A 19,612-nucleotide genomic window follows, 5' to 3' on the forward strand; every position below is an offset into this window, starting at 1 on the left:
TGAACTGCACTCTTAGTTCAAATGGAAATTAGGTGCAAATGGAAAGTGTAAAAAAATCATTTTTAGTGTTCGTTGGACGAGCGGTGGTGTGGTCATGGTTAGGGTTAACTCAGAAGTGCAGCTGACAAATTCGAATATGTTTTGTTGGTATGTTTTATGGGTGAAAGAAAAGACGTCTTAACAGTTGTGCATCTTAACTCTCTTTCAGCTTCATCGAATCGAGTATGTGCACACAAAGCACCTTATATACCGGGATGTGAAGCCCGAAAATTTCCTCATCGGGCGGCAGTCCACCAAGAAGCACAATATCATCCACATCATTGACTTTGGGTTGGCCAAGGAGTACATTGACCCAGAAACCAACAAGCACATTCCCTACCGGGAACACAAGAGCCTGACAGGCACAGCCCGCTACATGAGCATCAACACGCATCTTGGCAAAGGTGAGGCGAATGCCCTTTGTCAGTGTCATCTTGCAAAAGTGGCACAGTCAGAAGGAGATGGCTTTCTCAGGCATCCACCCACAGGTTTGCATGTAGCCAGGCTAATTGAGGTGTGCACTTTCGTTCTCAGAAGCTTCGTCATCTGGGGATGTTAACGTCAAATGATTATTTACAAAAGGAAATTGAAAGATGAAAGATGAAAAACGACGTTTCGGGTCCCATACGAGGCCCTTGTTCACAATAAGGCTGTCACGGAAGAAGGCATAGTTATATACGCTTCAGAATCTTCTGCAGTCTTTTCACGTAGATATGATGTAGCGTGCCCTGATTCTTGTTTAGCGTGTTGGCCGTTGTCTGGATGATTAGGGATTCTAGATGCAGTCTTGCAGATAGGTTTCTTTCCAGTGGCCAGTGGACAGCACGTGCTCTGCAGCAGCATTTTTTGCTGCGCGCTTCGCTGACAAAACACAGCTGACAAAAAAGATAAAACGTGCTGCGATTCCCTATGTGCGTCAGATCAGCGAGGCCCTTTCTAGGATTTTCCGTAAACACGGAGTGCACATTGCACACGTGCCAACCAGCAAGCTGCGAGCCGATGTGGTCAACGCAAAGGATCCGCTACCACGTGCCAAGTTCCCTGGCATTGTTTATCAGATACAATGCAGCGACTGCCCCTCCATCTACATCGGGGAAACCGGGAACTTCCAGCGGCGCATGAAGGAAGGGCGACATTAGAAACAAGCACACAGCAAAAAATTCAGTTGCAGAGCACGTGCTGTCCACTGGCCACGAGATAGGCTGGGGTGATGTGGAAATCTTGGCGACAATCTGCAAGACTGCATCTAGGATCCCTAATCATCCAGACAACGGCCAACACGCTAAACATCATATCTACGTGAAAAGATTGCAGAAGATTCTGAAGTGTATATAACCATCCCTTCTTCTGTGACAGCCTTATTGTGAACAAGGGCCCCGTATGGGACCCGAAACGTCATTGAAGTAAAAATGTATCATTATATTTGCATAAATGTGATGGTTTTAATATTTTTGCTGTGCTGCTCTCTCACTGGCCCATGCTGTTCTCTTTGTGCAGAGCAAAGCCGGAGGGATGACTTAGAGGCATTGGGACACATGTTCATGTACTTCCTGAGGGGCAGCCTTCCATGGCAGGGCCTCAAGGCAGACACCCTCAAGGAACGCTATCAGAAAATTGGTGACACAAAGCGGGCCACCCCCATTGAGGTGCTCTGTGATGGCTATCCTGGTGAGTTCACATCTCCACCTTCAGTTCCCATTGGGCTGTGGAGGCCCAGTGTGATTTTTGGCACCTGCAATTCTAAATTGCCGAGAAGTGTTGCGACTACTCAGTTTATACGCCAGGTGCATTTTTATAAAATTTGTTTGACTGTTGCAAACTTGCACATGGAGACATTCCAGGGCATATGTGCAGTTTCATGGCTAAAGGCATGAAGTTTATATTTTCTAGGTCATAACAAAAGGCATGGCAGATGTGTTTCATGCTGGAAATGTACAGGGCGAAGAAAGACAAGGACACAAGGAAGAGACATGGGACACACGAGCGCTCGTGTCCCATGTGCCTTTGTTCGCACTGTACCTTTCCATCATGAATCGCCAACATGCCCAGACTGCCACCTTGGGCAGATGTGTGTGTGCATGTGTGCTTGTCTGCTTGCAAATTTTCGGCCACTATTATTTCTTTTATTATTTTTTTCAGTCTCTGTTGATGCCTGCTGTCAGTTCTCAAATTGGCTCAATCCATTTTCAGAAATGGCCACTTACTTGAGGTACGTCAGGCGGCTAGACTTTTTTGAGACTCCCGACTACGACTACCTGAGGAAAATGTTCCACGACTTGTTTGAGCGCAAGGGCTATGTGGATGACGGGGAATTTGACTGGACGGGCAAACAGATGGTGAGGCGATTTCTTTTGCGATTCCTATTGCCGACGAATTAAGCAGTGCAGTGCTATTTTTGGCCATTTAAAACCAGATGCACTTCTTCTGTGGTTCACAATCTGTTGATCACTCGCCACTGTTTTTCTTTGGGCAGCTTGTGATAAGAAAAATAGCTAAGGGGGGACACTACCTTGAAAAGTGACCTTTTGAACTGTTTGCTAGATTTCAATGAAACTTTTGGGGCTAGTTTCTAACACTGTTGGGACCATCTCTGCCAAATTTTTGCTGCGGCTTTCCTTGAACATTGTAGCGCTGAAAATAAAGTGGGGTGACTCACAATCAAGTGAGTTCATTTTTCTCATCTCCTCTGTTTTCAGTAAACTGCCAGCTTGGGAAAACTGTCGTTGCAATATTACCGAATGGTAATAGTATTGTAGCAGGCTTTTTGGAGCGAAATCTTGTGAGGAACACAACTCTGCGCTCAGTTCACCTATTTTTACCTCTTTTCTTTTCGTACTAAAAAATGACTTGTAAAAAAAAAGCGCAAAGTGCAAAACCAATGGCATTCTTTATATGGTAGCATTCTTTCAAAATACTGTAACAAAAGTAAGGAAAATAATTCCCCAGTTCTATGCTCAACATTCCTAAGGCCACATAACATGAAAAATTAGGAAAATTACCCTTATTTTACAAACTGTAGTTTGCCTAAGCAAACATAGTCATCGTTGTCCCAGCAGTGATAAAGACTAGCCTGACAAGTTTCAGTGAAACCAAACAAGCAGATCAAAAGTTCACTCTTTAGGGTAGTGTCCCCCTTACATGTGTCACTGTTGGCCCAATGCATTCATATAGGCTCCATCATACCAAGACAAGGTTTAATTATGACAAATGGCACTCTCTCTCTCTTTTTTGTGAAGTTTATGTTCAGAGAAATGTCAAGTACACTTGTTGACCGAGATTTCGCACTCAGCGGGACCTGGAAAATGGTTCGAATAATCGAACAGTCCAAAAAATTTGTGCAGTTTAAAAAAATAACTTTTCTGCTAAAATCTGGCTTTAAAAATTGTGAAATTTGCCGCTCCTCATGTTCCACTTGCAAGTGATATTAGGGTGTATCTGAGCCATAGTCATGACTTCTTCATGTCCACACCACCTCGCATCACAATTCAAATCCAAGGTGGCGCCTTTCACAGCGGTGGAGAATGGGCTGGTTGTGATAGCGATGCCCACTCGTGTCTATATTAGGCCAAAAAAAAAAAGTTACCACTTTAATTGCAATAGGCTGCAGCTACATTTGACCGATTAGAGAACATTTCATGCATTGTTGAACCTAGTACTTCTCATATAGGTAGATGAGGCTGTTGGAGGGTTTGTTGATTTAATTGAACTGCAAATTGGTGCATGTAACGCTCATCAAATAAGAGAGCATTGAGGGCTGACATTATGGTATGTCTTGTGATGAGCTCAGCAGGTGTGTTTGGAAGGGTTGCCTTGTGGTGAAAAGAATGTATAAGTTTTGCAGTGTCCGTGCATGGTCACTGATGATTGGAACTTAGCTTGAAGAAAATGTTGATGCTGGTGTTCTTGTGAAAATTATAAGCAAGACTGCCTTCTTGTACCTGCCAGGGTAGGTCACCTGAGTGAATTTGCACATCTCATGTCGGCTCTGCGTTGTTCGAAAAGCTGACCGCCACCACTGCGTGGCTGTCTCTTCCTTCTTGTTCTTTATGCCGCAATGCATGACTCAGCCGGAAAACTTTATGCAGCTGAGGGCACTGAGGAATGCGCTTCCTTCCGACGAGGAAAACTCCAGCCAGGTTTGTCACTTAGGGCTTCTGCTGGATTAGTTCAGCTAAGTGGCTAGAGCTTGAAGCAGCGGCAGGGCAGTGGATTGCTGCTGCCATTTTAGTGGCCACACATCAGATAGGCCTCTGGTAGTCCTGCTGGCATATAGCATTTGTGGTTGGTTTTACACTCCTTGTTTTCTTGCACAGCTCACAGGGAGTCAGTTTTAGCGGCTTTCTAGTCTCAAATCCTCATTTAGCACAAGATTAATTGGTTGTACAAAGCTTCTAGCGAAATGCACTGATAATCTGTCTATTAAACTAACTGTCGCCCTCGCCATTGTAAAGTGTGGGTAGAAGAGCATCCTTAGATGCCTGATTCATTTACTGTATAGTGTGTCTAGTTCTGGAACATCAGGCGTCATTATGGGCCCACATTGAGTTCACTGCTTTTCATGTGCTGGTCATGGCAAGTAAACATGACAGAGAATGCTAGTTTATAGTGGCTGCAAAATTGCCATTTTTAACTGTTGGGCAAGCATTTGTCCGATAAGCTGGGTTGGGGATTCATAGTTGTTTTATAGCCAAGAAATATGTGCCACTGTTTTACTGATTTTTTTTTTTTTTCAAATTTGTATTGGAAGAGTGTGGCCAGGTATCTGTACTAATGGAAGTTGCCTGCCAGGATATTGTGATATCGTGCTCTGCTTTACTGTGGAGGCAGTGCAGAGCAGTGCAGATGTGCACTTGCTTGCGTGCACCAGGAACGGAAAAGCACGGTACCTAAGCGCAGCTAGTATGTTTGGCTAATGGGGCAGAAGCGACTTTGTTCACTGCTAAACAGCACCATTTGTCACTTTTCAGCCATCATGCCAGAGTGTCTTCAGTGTCCTGTATTTTGCTGGTGTGCTGCCCTTGGCCGCTCGGCCAACACTGGTGGCATCATATTTGTACTTTGGTTGTATGCACGACCATTTATATTCCTTTCACTTCAGCTATTGTAAGAGTGTGTTTCTATGCGCCATGTCAAAAAGATGATCCGCAAGCTTACCGCAATAGTGCCACGTGCAAGCACGGCGGACGGTGGTGGTCTGGCAGTGTTCTACTCCTTAGTCATCACTAGGCCTAGTTTGTTTCGCTACAAAGCTACAGCGAACAGTGCTTTGTAGTTGACTATAGTAGATGTTCTACTGATGCCATGGTTTTACTCTCAGCGATGCCTTAGCAGTGGAGCTAACACACAAGCAGACTAGGTGAGCTGTGCTGCACCAGCAGCAGCTGCTGTGCGGCTGTGAGCAGAAGCTTTCTTATATTGCAGTTCTCATTGCTACGACGTTTCATCTGAAGATGCGGGAAATTGATCCCAGGACTTTTCAGATTGCGAGGCGGTCTCATAACCCATAGGCCACAATACCACGTTGCTTCTTGGCAAACAAAGGGGAACCTAGTATATGCGTTGCTTTATGACTGTATGCTTATGAGTAGGTGTGTCATCAGAAAGGAAGACATAATAAATAAAAATAATGCTGTCGCATTCAAAGCATGTTAGTAGTCTCAAGTTCCGTGTATAATTACTGACATTCCTATATCCCACGGATTGTTACTTACGAGAACAACAAATCTTAGCACGCTAGTCTGTCACTGCCGTAGAGGTGTTGGCTTGATGAGGACGGCACGGTGGTGTGCAGCAGTGAAGGCAGTGATACTACTGGACGGCAATTTGCGATGACTGCAGTTAAGTTCAGTAGCCGTAGTTAGACGGCTCATTTGACTAGGGTATTACTGTTTGTTTCCTTCCAGGTATTTACAAAGGTAATTGCTAATATATTTGGGGACAACCTTAGACTTCAATCAGCCAAAGGACCTGACAGGCTTTCGTAAAGGATACTTGACTATACACCCATGTTCACATAGAGAAATGCGCAGAGTATGACAAACCTCTATACAGTAAAATCACAATCATGCAACTCATGGGGTGGCGCAAAATATTCGTATCACCTGAAATTCTTACCATCCAAAACAAACAAAATTTGCATGTAGAATTGATGCAGATCTGTTTTTTTTGTCTGGTGGGGTTTACTTACGGCTGTGCGCCACTGCTGACTCGTGACATTGGCACTGTGCTGGTCGCGTGCCGCTGCTCACTGTGCGCTCCGCGCGACCGGCAACATTGGTGATGTACGAGCCGCACACTGCTTCTCACTACTCGCGGTGCACATCGCGGGACTGGTGACCCCACCGTTGGCGATGTACAAGCAGCAAGTACCTGGTGCTGGAGGGTGCAGTCGCTACTCGCACATTCCTATCATGCTCTCAGGGGTGGGGGGTGACGTCTGAATTTTTACTCATTGCACACAGAACACCCTGGCCCTGGCATTTTACGAATTGTGTCGTCCCGAAGTTGGTATCAACTGGGATTGTATCATAGAGATTCTATTGTATGTAGCCTTCATAGATTACCCGAAAGCATTTGACTCGGTCAAAACCTCAGCAGCATCCAGGCATTGCGGAACTAGGGTGCACAAGAGAGAGTCATAAGCAAAAATGCTGGAGCATATCTATTGTGACTTCATAGTCCTCCATAAAGAAAATAATATCAAGATTTCAGTAAGAAAGGGTTACGGAGGTTAACCATGCGGGCTAGTTGGTGTGGATCAAACTTCCTCTTGTGTTCCCGTTTTCGTTGCTGGTTACATTGTTTATGCAAGGAGGTATTCAGATTCCTCGATTGTGAACAGTTGGCGATGAGAGTTTATGGTGAATACCTTAGTAATCTGAAATTCGCTGATGACATTGCCTTGCTAAGCAACTCGGGGGACTAATTGCAACGCATGATCAACAGCCTAGCCGGTCAAATCAGTACAGTGGGTATAAAAATTAACAGGGGGAAAACTGAACTAATGGTGAGCAGTCTCTGAAAAGAATAACTGTTTACGATTGGTTGCAAGGAGTTGGAAGTGGTAGTTAGTCCAGGTAGCGACCGCAGATCCAGACCATGAGTGTGAAATAACTAGAAGAATAAGAATTTGGGTGGTGCTCTCAGATCATGAATGGCAGCTTACCAATATACCTCAAGAGAAAATTGTATTACAGCTGTATTGTACCGGTTCTCACCTATGCAGCAGAAATGTGGAGGTTAACAGAAAGGGTTCAACATTGACGACAACGCAGCGAGCTATGGAAGGGAAAATGATAGGTTTGAGATTAAGAGACAGGAATAGAGCAGAGTGGGTCAGGGAACAAATGTGAGTTAATAACATTCTAGTTGAAATCAAGAAGAAACTGGCATGGGCAGGGCATGTAATATAAAGGAAAGACTTAAAACCTGTGCTTGCCTTGTCTCCTCTTCATACCTTCTCTCCAAGAGCATGTCATCTGAGGTTGACATTCCTGTGCTGCCTGCAATTTCTGGCTTGGAAAAATGAGCAGATGACTGGCTGTGGCATCTGTTTTAGTGGGGCATTGGTATTATTGGAAAGAACTTGTTATATAGTTGTTCAGCTGGCTGGCGTACGTGTCCGTCATAGCAGTAGCATTTACTCTGTGGCCTGGTGCTTTTAGTGTAGTGAAAATGTTGCTGCATCCTGTGTGCGGAGCAAGATTAAGACATTCCCCTCCCTTTTCCTTCCCTCTTCTTTGCCCTCCTTCTTTTTCCTGCCTCTGTTGCCCCCATTTCAGTCAACCCCCGTCGGGTCCCTGCAGACGGGACAGGAGGTCATCGTTTCCCCAAACAGAGAAAGGCACATTACAACCAATGCCCGGGTAAGGCAGTCGGAGAGCAAAGAAAGAAAAAAAAATTTGAGTCCTCCCCTTAATCCCCCTGTGCCATCTTGTCTTCAGCCTGGCCCTGAATGCTTGCAGCTGACCAGACTTTCTGAGATTACTGCATGGAACTACTGTATTCCCTCGGCAGCACATGCATTTTGTTTTCTGTTTGACATTCGAGCACAAATAATATTAAATTCGTAAACTGCTCATGCTAGCTGACAAGTTTGCACAATCTGGGGATCTCGGCTGGCGAGGTCGTTTGTGGCAGTCATGGTGTGTGTCTCTCCTTGCTTGCTCTCTTTCTCTCTCTCGCTTTGTGTGGGAAACTTGGCTTGCTAATTAATGCTGCTGGTCTTTTCTAACACCTGTTGTATGTAGCATGTTTTATTTTTATTTCTGGATGAAGGACTTGAGCTGCGGCTTTTCTCTGGATGTCTACCTTTCTCTCCTGTCACAGCAAATTCTTTTGGTACTGTTCGTGTGCCCGAGACTGCAGTAATGCATATTTGAGTAATGTTATGTTCATTGTTCTCGTAATAGTCGTACTCGCTCTGTGCTGAATTGGTTCTTGTGAATCTTTCACAGTCCTAGCTAAGTTTCCTGGTCTTTCTTTCTGCTGTTTTCCACATAACATGCTATAACTAGAATGCTGATCTCCGCACTGTGGGTCACTTCAGTCATGTTTCTTATCACACTAGTGCATTCTGATAGTTTGTCACTGCTGTTGTATGTGTGGTAGAAGGCATGGTCCTCTGCTGTGTTCTTTGTGGAAGTAAGTGTTGGAGTGTAATTACCTATTACCCTATCATCATTGTATTTCTCTTGTATGCTGTCTTTGAAAAAGGTACAGAAGCTCGTGGATCATAACGGTAGTCATCTGAATTTACCAGATTCACAGCAAACCTATCGTACTGTGCCCATTGAGCATGACTTAGAGCACAAATTTCGGAACCTTCTGTGTTGCTTAATGGCGCGCTGCGCATCTGGTTTGTAGTTATGCATTTGGAGTTTCGTTTTCGATGCAGTTTTTTTTTTCTCTCTCTCTCTCAACCCACAAGGCGGCATTTTTTTTTTTTTATGCGCTCTGAAGACTCTGTACTGTCTTATTGCCCGCTAATGACTACTTCGCCACTTCACTTCGGAGCTTTCCACGTTGCATATATCTACCTGGCTTTCAGTTAGACAACTGAAGTTTGTTTTGATGCCCCCTCCCCCCAGGATTCCGCTTCCTCTGATTGATATAATCAACGACCCGAGCAGCAGCAACTCTAAAATACTGCCTTTTCATCGAATTTCAATTCTGACAGAGACGACGACGGAAACCCGCCTAGAACACGGGCAGCCACACTCCGGTGCCCAGCTATAGGGTTTCCAGTTATTGTTTTGTAGCAAGAATACTATTAGAGATAGCACTAGTCTTTCCGCAGGTAGTGGCCAGTGGAATGCCAAACATTTTTAACGTTTCATAAAGTTACTAACATCTTTTTTTTTTTTTTTTTAGATGCAAGCGCAGCTTTACAAGTTTGGTTCAATTTTTTTCAACAAACCAGTTTTTTGCAAATAAGAGTGTGTGTGTTCCAACACCGTGCCGAAAAAGCACATTTATTTGGCTTTGTTATCATATATTGTATAATTTTAAATGGAACAGATTTTGCAGGAAAACTGAAACCTACAGAAACGTTGTTTTCTCCATGGTAGGGAAAAGAGTTAATAGACTACCATAACAATGTTTTGTGAGCATCTTTTTTTTTCACCATTATTTGTTGTTGCCTTGCTAAGTTTTTCTTGCCTTGTTGCTTGGTGGGGCAGAATCCTAGGTGGTGATTCATATGTACCTCCATGAAACTCTGCTTTCACTAGTGTAGAAGTAGCCTAATCTCCCTAATATTGTAATCTTGGATAAACAGTGATCGTTGGTGCCTGTGCGTTGTGCCTGCAGTCGAACCCGCAGAAGAACGCCTGGTTGGACCAGGGCGGGGGCAACACGAGGCAAGCAGGCAACACTCTGCTGGCCGAGAAGCTGGTACACCAAGGGGGCGGAGCTGGCGGTGTGCCTCAGGGCTCGGTACAGGTGGTCTCGTCCACCAACGGGGACCTGGCCAATGATGACCCTACCACGGGTCACTCCAACACGCCCATCGCCCTGCCTGTCGAAGTAGAGGTCGTCTCGGACACTAAGTGAGACCCCTTCACATGCATGCAACACACGCGTGGCAAATTATTGCAGAGCGACACCCAAGGTCTGCCAAGCATCAGTGTTGGCAAAGTGTGGCAGAGCTAAATACAACGTAGAAACCACCTTGGCATATGCTGCGTCCAGCCCATAAAAGTAGCGTTACTCATGCACATGCACTGAACCCAAAGCGCATTTTGGGTTTATACTCAGCCGAAACTGAATTTGGCTACTTTCAAGCTAGTAGAGTTCGATGATATGGTGGAGCCTGTGGAAACAGGAGGGTTGTTGTTGTAGTGAAGGGCTCCAGAAATTTCGACCACCTAGGGTTCTTTAACGTGCACTGACATCACACAGTATACAGGCCTCTAGAATTTCAAATTCGACTGCCACGGCCGCTGACCACAATGTATTAGTTTTACATAATGTGTTGCTAGGTTGTCCTACTTTCTTTAGGCTTTAGTACAATGCAGTTCGGGTATGAATACTTAAGAATTTTGCGAGTTGCATTTACAGTGTTTCATTGTCCACCTTGTGAGGATTGCTGTCACAGCAGAAGTGCAGCCATTTCTGGAGGACAGAAAGCTTGGCAAGTTGGTTAGAATTGACACTGTAACTGTGCAAAAGACTGAGATAAAGAACAAGGCAAGATAAACATTGCAGCTTCATTGAACCTGCTTAAAATTAGATTGCATTCCTGTAATCTGTGCTAGCAAGGCGTGACTGACTACGACTGTGCCATCTTCACCTTATGTGGAAAAGATGAGTAGAAATTGCAAACTGCTTAGAATTAATATGTTGCTTTTGTAGTAAGGACTGTATTGCATATGTATATTTTCCACATCCAGGTCATTCAAAAGGTCACCTAACTTGAGGTGCCGTCCTATGAAGCAGCATAATTAAGTCAGTCTTGGCCTCTTTTTGTTTACTTTGCTCTTTACCCAGTGTAATATTGTGGCTTCAGCTATGATAACTGTGTAGAATGGGGGGCCCAGTTGGTCAGACATTAAATGGAACAAAGAATGTAGCTTTAAACACCACATAGAAAAAGCAAGGACGGGCGAACGCTGTACTTGCAGCTGAATGAAATTGGAAAACATCTGATCAGTAAGCAGAAAATTTGTTGTTTACGCATACACAGTTTTTTTTGCTCATTGATGGGTCTTTCTTTTTTTTTTTTTTTCGCATTCAAGCGTGTGGGGTTTTAAAATAGGGGAGATAATTCTGTTCTCCCCGCTTAACCGCGGCTGACTCAGTTCAAAACCGCGCGGACCCCACCCTGTGGGCTCGCCGACCACGGCGGGCTTTGCTCTGCGGGAACAAAGGAACGACACACTGGCTGACACAAACAAGGCATTTATTGCTATAACAACAATAACGCCAGCTAGCAACAAAATACACTGAGGAATCAAGGATGTCCGACTCCCCAGCACGGTTACGAGCGAACGTTCGCCCACGTTAGGGCAAGGTGAAAAGCTCCGAGGCCGGACGGGACGAGGTGGCGGGAGCAAGTTCCGACCACGAGGCGCCCGCGGCGAAGAGCGGAGCGGCTCGCGAATTGTCCGCGAGCTTCCCGGTCCCAAGGAGAAGAGAGCCCGTCGCTCCCCGCGAGCGCCCTCCCCTGTTAGTTAAAGTAACCAAACTGAGAAGAGTGCGTTTCGGGGAGCTAACTACAGTTGGAGTGCATCCCTACAAGCATAAGGGTTGTGTCCGTCCTGTCCGTGCCTTTTCTATATGGTGTTAAATTTTAAAGCTGCATTCCTTGTTTCATTATTATTTCAGCTGTGCAGCAAGTAAAATTGTGAGGGTGAGCCTTGCTCTTCTGCTTCCTCCCCCCAGGTGCTGCTGCTTCTTCAAGAAGAAAAAGAAGATAGGACGACAGAAGTGACTGGCCCTGGCGGCTTCGGCCACCCCGGACCAGGAGGCCACCCTGCTCTGGACGTCCCCGTCCGATTCCAAGGAGAGTGTGCCCTGTGCTGCCCCCCCACATGCCACAGCAGCCACCGCGCCGCACATCTCCTCCTCGGCCTTCTGATGGGGACACTATTTATACGGGACACTACTCCACCACCACCACCACCTCTCAGACCACCTGAACTGCTGCCGGAAGGGGTTGCTCTTCCTTCAAAACTGGGTCGGTCGAAAGGGGCACACACTGCAGCTGTGCCAGACATCGTGTGCAATGCATCCAAGGGTGGCTGCTCCTCGCTCCCCTGTGGCTTCATGTTGAGGGCGCTGCTTAGAGAGCAACGGGAGGCAGGTTTCTTTTCTCCGGAGGTGATCGCGGTGGCCCAACTGTGTAAGGTCGTCTGTAGTGCAGTGTCTGTGCTGGAAGGTGGGCTCTTTTCCTACATTAAGCGGTTTCTTTTTTTTTTTTTTCCAGACCCTGTTATTCGAGTTATGTCTTGTCAATTTGAATACCATGAATGAGTACTACTCTTGTGAGCTGCGAAGTGTCTTGTGCAGGTGAGCGTACCACCGCTTGGCGGTGTGCTCATAAGCCTCGGCACTGTTTTTGCAGCACAGCTGTTGCCACTAGGGAGAGCCCATGGTCTAAACGCATGGCACCATGCTGGCAACTCTTAATACTTGTGTGGATGCAGCTGAGGCAGCCCACTGTATGTAGGCCTTTGCACACACAGCCTGGGTTGGGCGGCAGTTTCCCCGTGAACTGTCCACCCACCTCCTAGCGATGTGGGCTTTTTGTACAAGAAGTGCAGACCTACACTGTGTTTATTTGATTTTTTTTTTCTGCTCCTTTGTTGCATTCTGTAGTTTTGACGGAAACTTTGGCTCGCTGGCGAGTTAGGTTTTTGTTGCAGTGCTGCTGCCCCTTCTTTCGCCACAGGTGTCACCCCGCGTTGGGCCTCGCACTGTCCAGTGCCATCGGACAGATGCCCGGTGGCGCATGCTACGCACGGCCCCTGTTGTATGGTGCCAAAGGCAGGGGAGTAGAAGTTGCTATTTCAACCGAGTAAAACTGAGCGTTGTCTCTGTTGTTGGGCACCTCGGCCTTTGGGCCAAGTGAGCATGCGAGTGTGGTGCAAATGTGGGGAGTGTTGGACAGTCATGTGCAGACAGTTGGAGAGAGAGATAGAAAGAGACTGTGCTTTGGACACAAACATGGGGCAGGATGGGAAGGCAGACAAGCTGTGCATGTCTGATGGAGCTTGCTGGTCGTGCTCGCAGTGGAAGTAGGAAGCAGGGGGTCAGTGGAGACTTGCTGACATCCCATACTTTGTGTGTGTGTGTGTGTGGTTTCCCACAAACAGTGTACAAATTGTAAAGAATAGTTTGTTCTTTCTTCTCTGATGAAATGTCTTTCTATATATATATATAAATATATATATATGTATACCAGTCTTTTTTTTTCTCATTTTTATTGCTTTGTTTACATAGGTTTTTGATTTTTTTTCTCCCCTGTCTTGTAGCAATCGGGTAGAAAAGAAGGCGAGACGATTTGGAAAAGTGTTGGAGCCAATAGTGAGGTCTTAGTGACAGGAGTGATGTCCTGATTATTACAATATTACAGCCAGCAGGGTGACCCCTGTTGTCTGGTACTGTTTTCCCCCTTTGCTGATGCCATGCATGTGACCGCCCTATTTGAGTGCGCCTTTTTCTTCCCTGTGTATAATACATTTATCTGTGCTGCCTTGTACATAAAAAACATAATAGGTGGAACAAGAGATGCTGCTGCTGCTGCTTTTCCCCCCCCCCCTCCCCTTACTCCTCTTGTACTTTTTCTGGGCATGTTAAGAGCACAGTTGTTAGCGTCTGCTCTCACAGCACTCTTGGTGAAGAGACGGCTTGAGTCGTCTGCGTGCGGACCATTTGTTGCCTCTACAGTAATGTAGAGGAAAAACATTGTTACACCTGATGGCGAGGCTATAAAAAGAACGGCGGTCTTCAAGATTGTTTCTCTGCCCTACCTTTTTAGGCATGGTGACACTGTCATTTCTGCCGTGGTACTTAGTCATTTTATCGACGCGCTGCTTACTCTCGCTGGATTATTGCACGTCATTTCTGAGTTAGCCTTCCTGCTTTACTTCTCTCCCCCCCCCCCCCCCCCCCCTTTTTTTCTTTCACATTTGTTTTGCTGGAATGAATGGTTTTTGATCTCATGCACACAGCTTTCCCATATGTATATTACTTGTTTACCTCTGTGGATGTGTGTAAGCATGTATTGTTCTCACCTCCCTTCATTTCGCTCGAGTCCACCCATTTCGAACTGCGCACAATTCAATCCAACAGGTGATGAGCAGTGCGTGTGTTGAGCTTGTTGTTTTTTCTGGATTGCTGCATCTAGTTGGTGCAACACAATGCCTGTTATGCTTTTGTGTTTGTTCAATTTTTTCTCCCCACTTTAGCCTTGGTTGCATGATGTATTTCTGAATTATCTTTCTAGCTTGGAACAATGCAATACCGGTGGATTTTGTTTCTTTTTGTCCCATTTGTGTCTGGTATGTGTGCACGCATTTCTGCTGTGCTCTTGTATGCGAGGATTAAGTAGCACTACTAGCTGCTTGGAACATGTTTATACGAACTTGTTTTTTTTCCCGTGGTTTGGGGGGGGGACACAGCGCTGCCCTAGCATGACATTTTCATTTCCCCATGGACATTATTAAATGGAGACGAATTGACTATTATAGGTGGATGTGATATCTCAAGCTCAGATAGCCACAGTAGCCCCTCCAAAGAGAGAGATGGAGAGCATTCAGCAGGTCCTGGCAGAACTGGCTGTGTAGAACCTCTGCATTCGCATATTTAGCGAGGTGCTGTTGACAGTCACTGCAATGCCAACTACAGGTAGTGCTGATGTGGCTGTTTCAACATGTTTCATGGCATTCATTCCAGCATTACTTGCAATAGCTGTTCGAGCTCGAAGTGCTTACCAGCCAGCAGGTTCAGAATCCATTTGCTGGATGTTCTCTGGAGACAGGATTGCACAAGAGAAAAGTGCCTGGCTTTGGTAGGATGCTTTGTGCTACCTTAAACACCCAGTTCTCTTTAATCCCTCACTGTGCTAAAGGGGTTGAAAGGAGGTGTTGATTTGTCCAGGCTTCTGTGGCACACTTCTAAACCCCCCTCCTTCTCATGGAGTAGTGTGGTGGTTTCAATGCATTTTCCTCTTTGAAGAAGGCTGCCTTGGGTGATGTTGCTGCTGTCGTTTCCTCGCTGTAGTGCTCGTTATGTAGTCTGTGTGGCAAGCCAAAGATGTATGGGAAGGGGAGTGTTAGGGGCATGAGAAGTGGTTGGGAGATGGAACCCAGATCAAAAGTTTTTCTGAGGGCACATTTTCCTCCATTGTCTGCATCACTTCACGCAACACGGTTAGCCTTGTACTGAAACGTCTTGCTAAACTGTACACACACACACACATACGCGCAAGCTGTTGTGATAATCAGTCTGTAGGGTGAAATCGTAGGCAGAAAGATGGCTTTTTTTTTTTCCACTTCCCCGTGCATTTTTTTTTTCATGCTGAACAATATTTCTATTGCTTGAAAGTTAGGTAGAACCATCTTTCCTTCCACCTTTCCCTTGCAAGGACAAGTTTGGTTGACTGCACTTCAGTCACTCCAGGCCGTTTCTGCTTTTTGTGTGAGTGGTGAGAGAATAAACTGAAAGCATGCAGAACGTTGCACATGTCCGATGTGATTACTTTTATTGACTACGATTCACTAGCATAAGCATATATACAGCACCTGTCTCGGTACAACCTCACATGTGGGCACAGTAGTATCGGAAACACACGACAGTTAACTACGAAGATGAGCTGCCACTTGCACCGCTGTCACAAGCATCTGAACTGGATGCTCCTTCTGAAGACTCCTGCTCGTCGTTGGAAACCTTCGGCTTTGCCAGGAAATTGGCAATCTCTTTCTGCCATGATGGGGTTGGCCTTGGACAGTACGAGTTCCCACCACTGGACTTGCCTGGAATTGGAAACCAGAACTGTTGCCCCATACATATTGACAATAAAATATGCTGTGCAACATGTCCACCTTGCAGAACTCCCAGCACAGCCACTAACTTCTAGGTAGAGGTGTGCAGATATTCTCATCTTCAATACAGTGAACAAGTTAAATAGTGCATATTCAAAATTTCGGGAAACCAGTCGCATACAGTTGTGTTAAAAATTGGCAGCGGCTTAGCTCGGCTATGCCAAGATATATAGTGAAAGATCGCAGCGGCATATTCACGGGTTTTAGCCATCCATTCGGCGCTCTGTTTCCTGGGCGATCGCATCTCATCCCGATGTCGATTCCAGGCCTCCTTCTGCTGCCTTAACTGTGGTTGCAGTGCATTTGAGCTCTCCTTTTCAATCCTTCGATGTCTTATCTGGCATGCAACACAACTGGCGAAGCGAGCGGAGGCGAGCGCAACGCCGAGGCAAGCGGTGCGACGTCGTGCCAGATGGCGCGGCGGTTGCCAGGTAATGGCTCAAGGTTGGTCTCTCTCTCTACTCGGAGCACCGCCACAGCGAGATCACAAGTTCGCTACAAAAATGGCCCACACCAATGTCGCACGGCATGATACTGAAATATATGGCCTCCAAGACTGCGTGAACACAGGCTTCAGCAAGCCCTGCCTCCATGCCCGATATCGGAGGGCATGGCTTTCAGCACCAGAGATTTGGTTCTAGTTCACTCACCAATACCAAAAAAGTCATGTTCTGAAGTGCATGAGAGGGCAGTCAGTTAAACCTACTTTGTGCTGCGTGACATAGTGGGAAATCACTATTGAGTCTCTTGACAGCTACAGCTTAAACTCCAGAGTTGTAGCACTGCTGCCTGCTCCTTACAGTTTTGCATGATTATTCGCACCAGTAGCAAATAACCGTACAAATATTTGATTCAGTTTCGAAAAGTAGTAACACATCCCTACCTCCGGGTCCACTTTCCCAGCTTGAGTGGAATGTTCCTAAAAAATAATACCCTAAAAATTTCGTCAACCATGGTGGCTGTGCATTGCGGAGACATGCTCAAACAATTTGCATTTCTTTGTTACGGCTGCCAAGATTCTGTCCTTGCTGGGCAGATTTCTTCACAACTGTTATATTGCACTCCTAGGACCATAGTGCAGTCGAGACTTGCTGTGTTCTACAAATTTGTCAATTTTAAATTTCTGCCAGCATGACAGTAGAAACTCAATGAATGTTGAACCAGTCTTCTGCCACATGTTTAACTGCAGCCTCCTCACAAGATTCAGAGGAAAAATGTAATTATAAAACAATTTTCTAGGGACATAACGGTGAAATTTTGTTAGAGGAGTAAATACTATTTCTAATATACTCATAATTTGACATCAAGAGGTGCATTCGCACATATCTATGGAGTTGCTGCTGGCCTTTGCACCCTACATGCATTGGTATTCTTTATGATATTGTTTTGCGCCTGTTAGCATGTGAAGCGCTGTGATGATGCAGTTGCTTCGGCGTTCGGTTAATGAGCCAGTGCCTTCTAAAATCATAGGATTGAATCCCAACTGTGGTCGTTCATTGGAGGTGAAATGCCCAAGCAAATTAGATGTACCAAATTACGGTTATACACAATATCTACAAGGCGTTTCACAGTTGGTGGAATTACACCATAATTATGTGTGACAAGGACAGTCGCGTTTTCTAACGTTTTCCCTCGACGTACAATATCCGAAAGTCATTCTCAAACTCTGCAAAAAGTTTGTTCCCATTAATACTGGTTAAGGCTGTACATGTCGATATTGGCACAAAACTTCAGAAAGTCTGCATTGGTCTTGCACATTCCTGTATTGACTGTGTCGAGTAGTTGCGCAGCAGCGCGAATTAATATCGGACCAACTAAAACACGGGGGCCGTGTTTCGATGGAGGAGAACGGCAAGGCACGCGCATAACGATTTCTGTACGCGAACCCGACCTGCATGCTGTCGAGAATATCAAGACAGCAGAGGCGCTGGCCGAGCGTACTCGGTTTCGACGCGATCAAGGACGAGGGTGACGATTGTGAGGGCCGCGGCAAATGAACTACGTACGCATCACAGAAGAAAGCCCCGCCAGGCCCCTCTGTAACGGATACCAAACAGCGACTGACTGACTGGTCGACCACCGCCGTGCGTCGGCGTGTGCGTGCATGCATGCGCGCGTGCGTACGTCATGGAGGAAAATTGCGTACGTGTACAGCTGGATAACTTTCTCGACCACTTTTCCTTTGTCTTCATTTTTTAGCTCTTACTGGCTGGGACATCACCCTGATGCCCACCTGCTACGAAGGGACTAACCACCACATAATCCATTGCGGTTCACGGTAGGCTATTCATGAATAAGCAGGCCAGATCCGTCGACGTCCAGTGGACATATATGTAATGGCCAATTTTTAAGTGAACACAAGCTGTGAGCAGTTTGACTGGGCAGCCAACAGCACGCCTTGCGACTATTTTTGGCACAGTTCAAGATAAAAAAAAAGTGTGCCCAGGACCAAACGACAGCTCATTGCTCTGTCTGTATGCATTCTACATGACTATCAGACTATCTACATCAGAGCCCAACCTGGGAGTGCGACGCTTCGCTGCAGAAGCAAAATTTACGGCTCCTGAGACCAGACCTGCAGGTGCCATCGGGCGCATTCCAAGCACCAATGGCGACCTACATTTGCATCTGGGCCTCTGGGCCGCGCAGTTAGCATATGCCTTGCGGTTTTACTGAATCGTCGAGAGCACTACAGCAAAGTAAAAAAAAAAAACTGGCCCATTTGTAAGTTTGGCCGCATTACCGCGCTCCTTATACGCGAGCGAAAACCACGCATTCTTGTCCGCGCAAGATATGGCATTCGAGTCAAATTGTACTGCAGTCAACAAACTGCGACGTAAGTACCGATACAGGTAGCACGAACTGTTTTCGAGCCGTAGTGTACTACGCGACCTTCAACAATTACTAAAGGGCATGCTTTACGGATTACTGAAACTGCATTAACTTCCGAGCCGAGAACACTGCCAGAGCCGAGAACAATGCATTATGGTATTGTTGAACATTTCGATTGCCATACCTCCTTTGGTAGTCTTTCTAGAAGCCGGTGAGCTGGAACTGGAGGCACTTCGCGGTGTGCTCATCGTCTTCCTGAAGGACTTCGCACCAACAGCTGCGGGAAAAACATGCCTCAAAGTTTTGTCGCAGGTTTCCCCCCTTCTTTCACAGACGCCACTTGTCCAAAGCAGAATAGACTTACCTCGGCTGGCGCCGTCAGCCTTTGTTCGGGCCATGGCTGTAGCGTTGCCTTGGCTTTCGAGATTGGTAGTCAACGACCGCCGATGGCAGAACGATTTTCTCAAACTAAATAGCGCTTGTAACCGTCTCTGATAATACCTGACCACGCTGACTACCGCGCTGGGCCAAAACTGGCGCGAAATTTTGCGCGCGCTTCTGACGTAAAACTATTCAGCATAAACATAAAAATTTGCGTCATAACAAATAATTTTTAAACTGAAAATAAATGCACTACAATATAAAACTATCGAACTTGTTACCATAATTTAATTATACGCGCACAGTAGTTTAAG

The 19,612-nt window shown here is 46.0% G+C and overlaps 2 protein-coding genes across 3 annotated transcripts in view; one reads left to right on the forward strand and one right to left on the reverse strand.

The window, feature by feature from the left end:
- Positions 1 to 15,721, forward strand: part of gish (casein kinase I gish) — a 40,086-nt gene extending 24,365 nt beyond the window's left edge. For both annotated transcript variants that reach the window (XM_089543982.1, XM_089543983.1), the window contains exons 5-10: positions 209 to 443; positions 1,537 to 1,707; positions 2,230 to 2,375; positions 7,821 to 7,904; positions 9,850 to 10,088; positions 11,923 to 15,721. In XM_089543982.1, coding sequence (XP_089400108.1) covers positions 209 to 443; positions 1,537 to 1,707; positions 2,230 to 2,375; positions 7,821 to 7,904; positions 9,850 to 10,088; positions 11,923 to 11,971 — 924 coding nt within the window. In that variant the 3' untranslated portion in view covers positions 11,972 to 15,721. The remainder of the gene's footprint in view (positions 1 to 208; positions 444 to 1,536; positions 1,708 to 2,229; positions 2,376 to 7,820; positions 7,905 to 9,849; positions 10,089 to 11,922) is intronic.
- A 7-nt stretch (positions 15,722 to 15,728) lies between these two features.
- Positions 15,729 to 19,497, reverse strand: LOC149341792 (PCNA-associated factor-like). The gene is made up of 3 exons (XM_089543985.1): positions 19,282 to 19,497; positions 19,102 to 19,194; positions 15,729 to 16,016 (listed from the first exon to the last, which is right to left on the reverse strand). Exons 1-3 carry the CDS (start codon positions 19,313 to 19,315, stop codon positions 15,844 to 15,846), a joined length of 300 nt encoding a protein of 99 aa, XP_089400111.1. The 5' UTR covers positions 19,316 to 19,497; the 3' UTR covers positions 15,729 to 15,843.
- Between the last annotated feature and the right edge of the window lie 115 nt (positions 19,498 to 19,612).

This window comes from Amblyomma mixtum, chromosome 5 (assembly GCF_055824585.1).
Source record: "Amblyomma mixtum isolate Tamu chromosome 5, ASM5582458v1, whole genome shotgun sequence".
In the NCBI taxonomy this organism is placed as follows: Eukaryota; Metazoa; Arthropoda; class Arachnida; order Ixodida; family Ixodidae; genus Amblyomma; species Amblyomma mixtum.

Coding starts and splice junctions, on each gene's coding strand:
- LOC149341792 (XM_089543985.1), bottom strand. CDS start 19,315: ATGGCCCGAACAAAGGCTGACGGCGCCAGCCGAG. Junction 19,195..19,281: donor GGCTGACGGCGCCAGCCGAG/GTAAGTCTATTC, acceptor TTTTTCCCGCAG/CTGTTGGTGCGAAGTCCTTC. Junction 16,017..19,101: donor TAGAAAGACTACCAAAGGAG/GTATGGCAATCG, acceptor TTCCAATTCCAG/GCAAGTCCAGTGGTGGGAAC.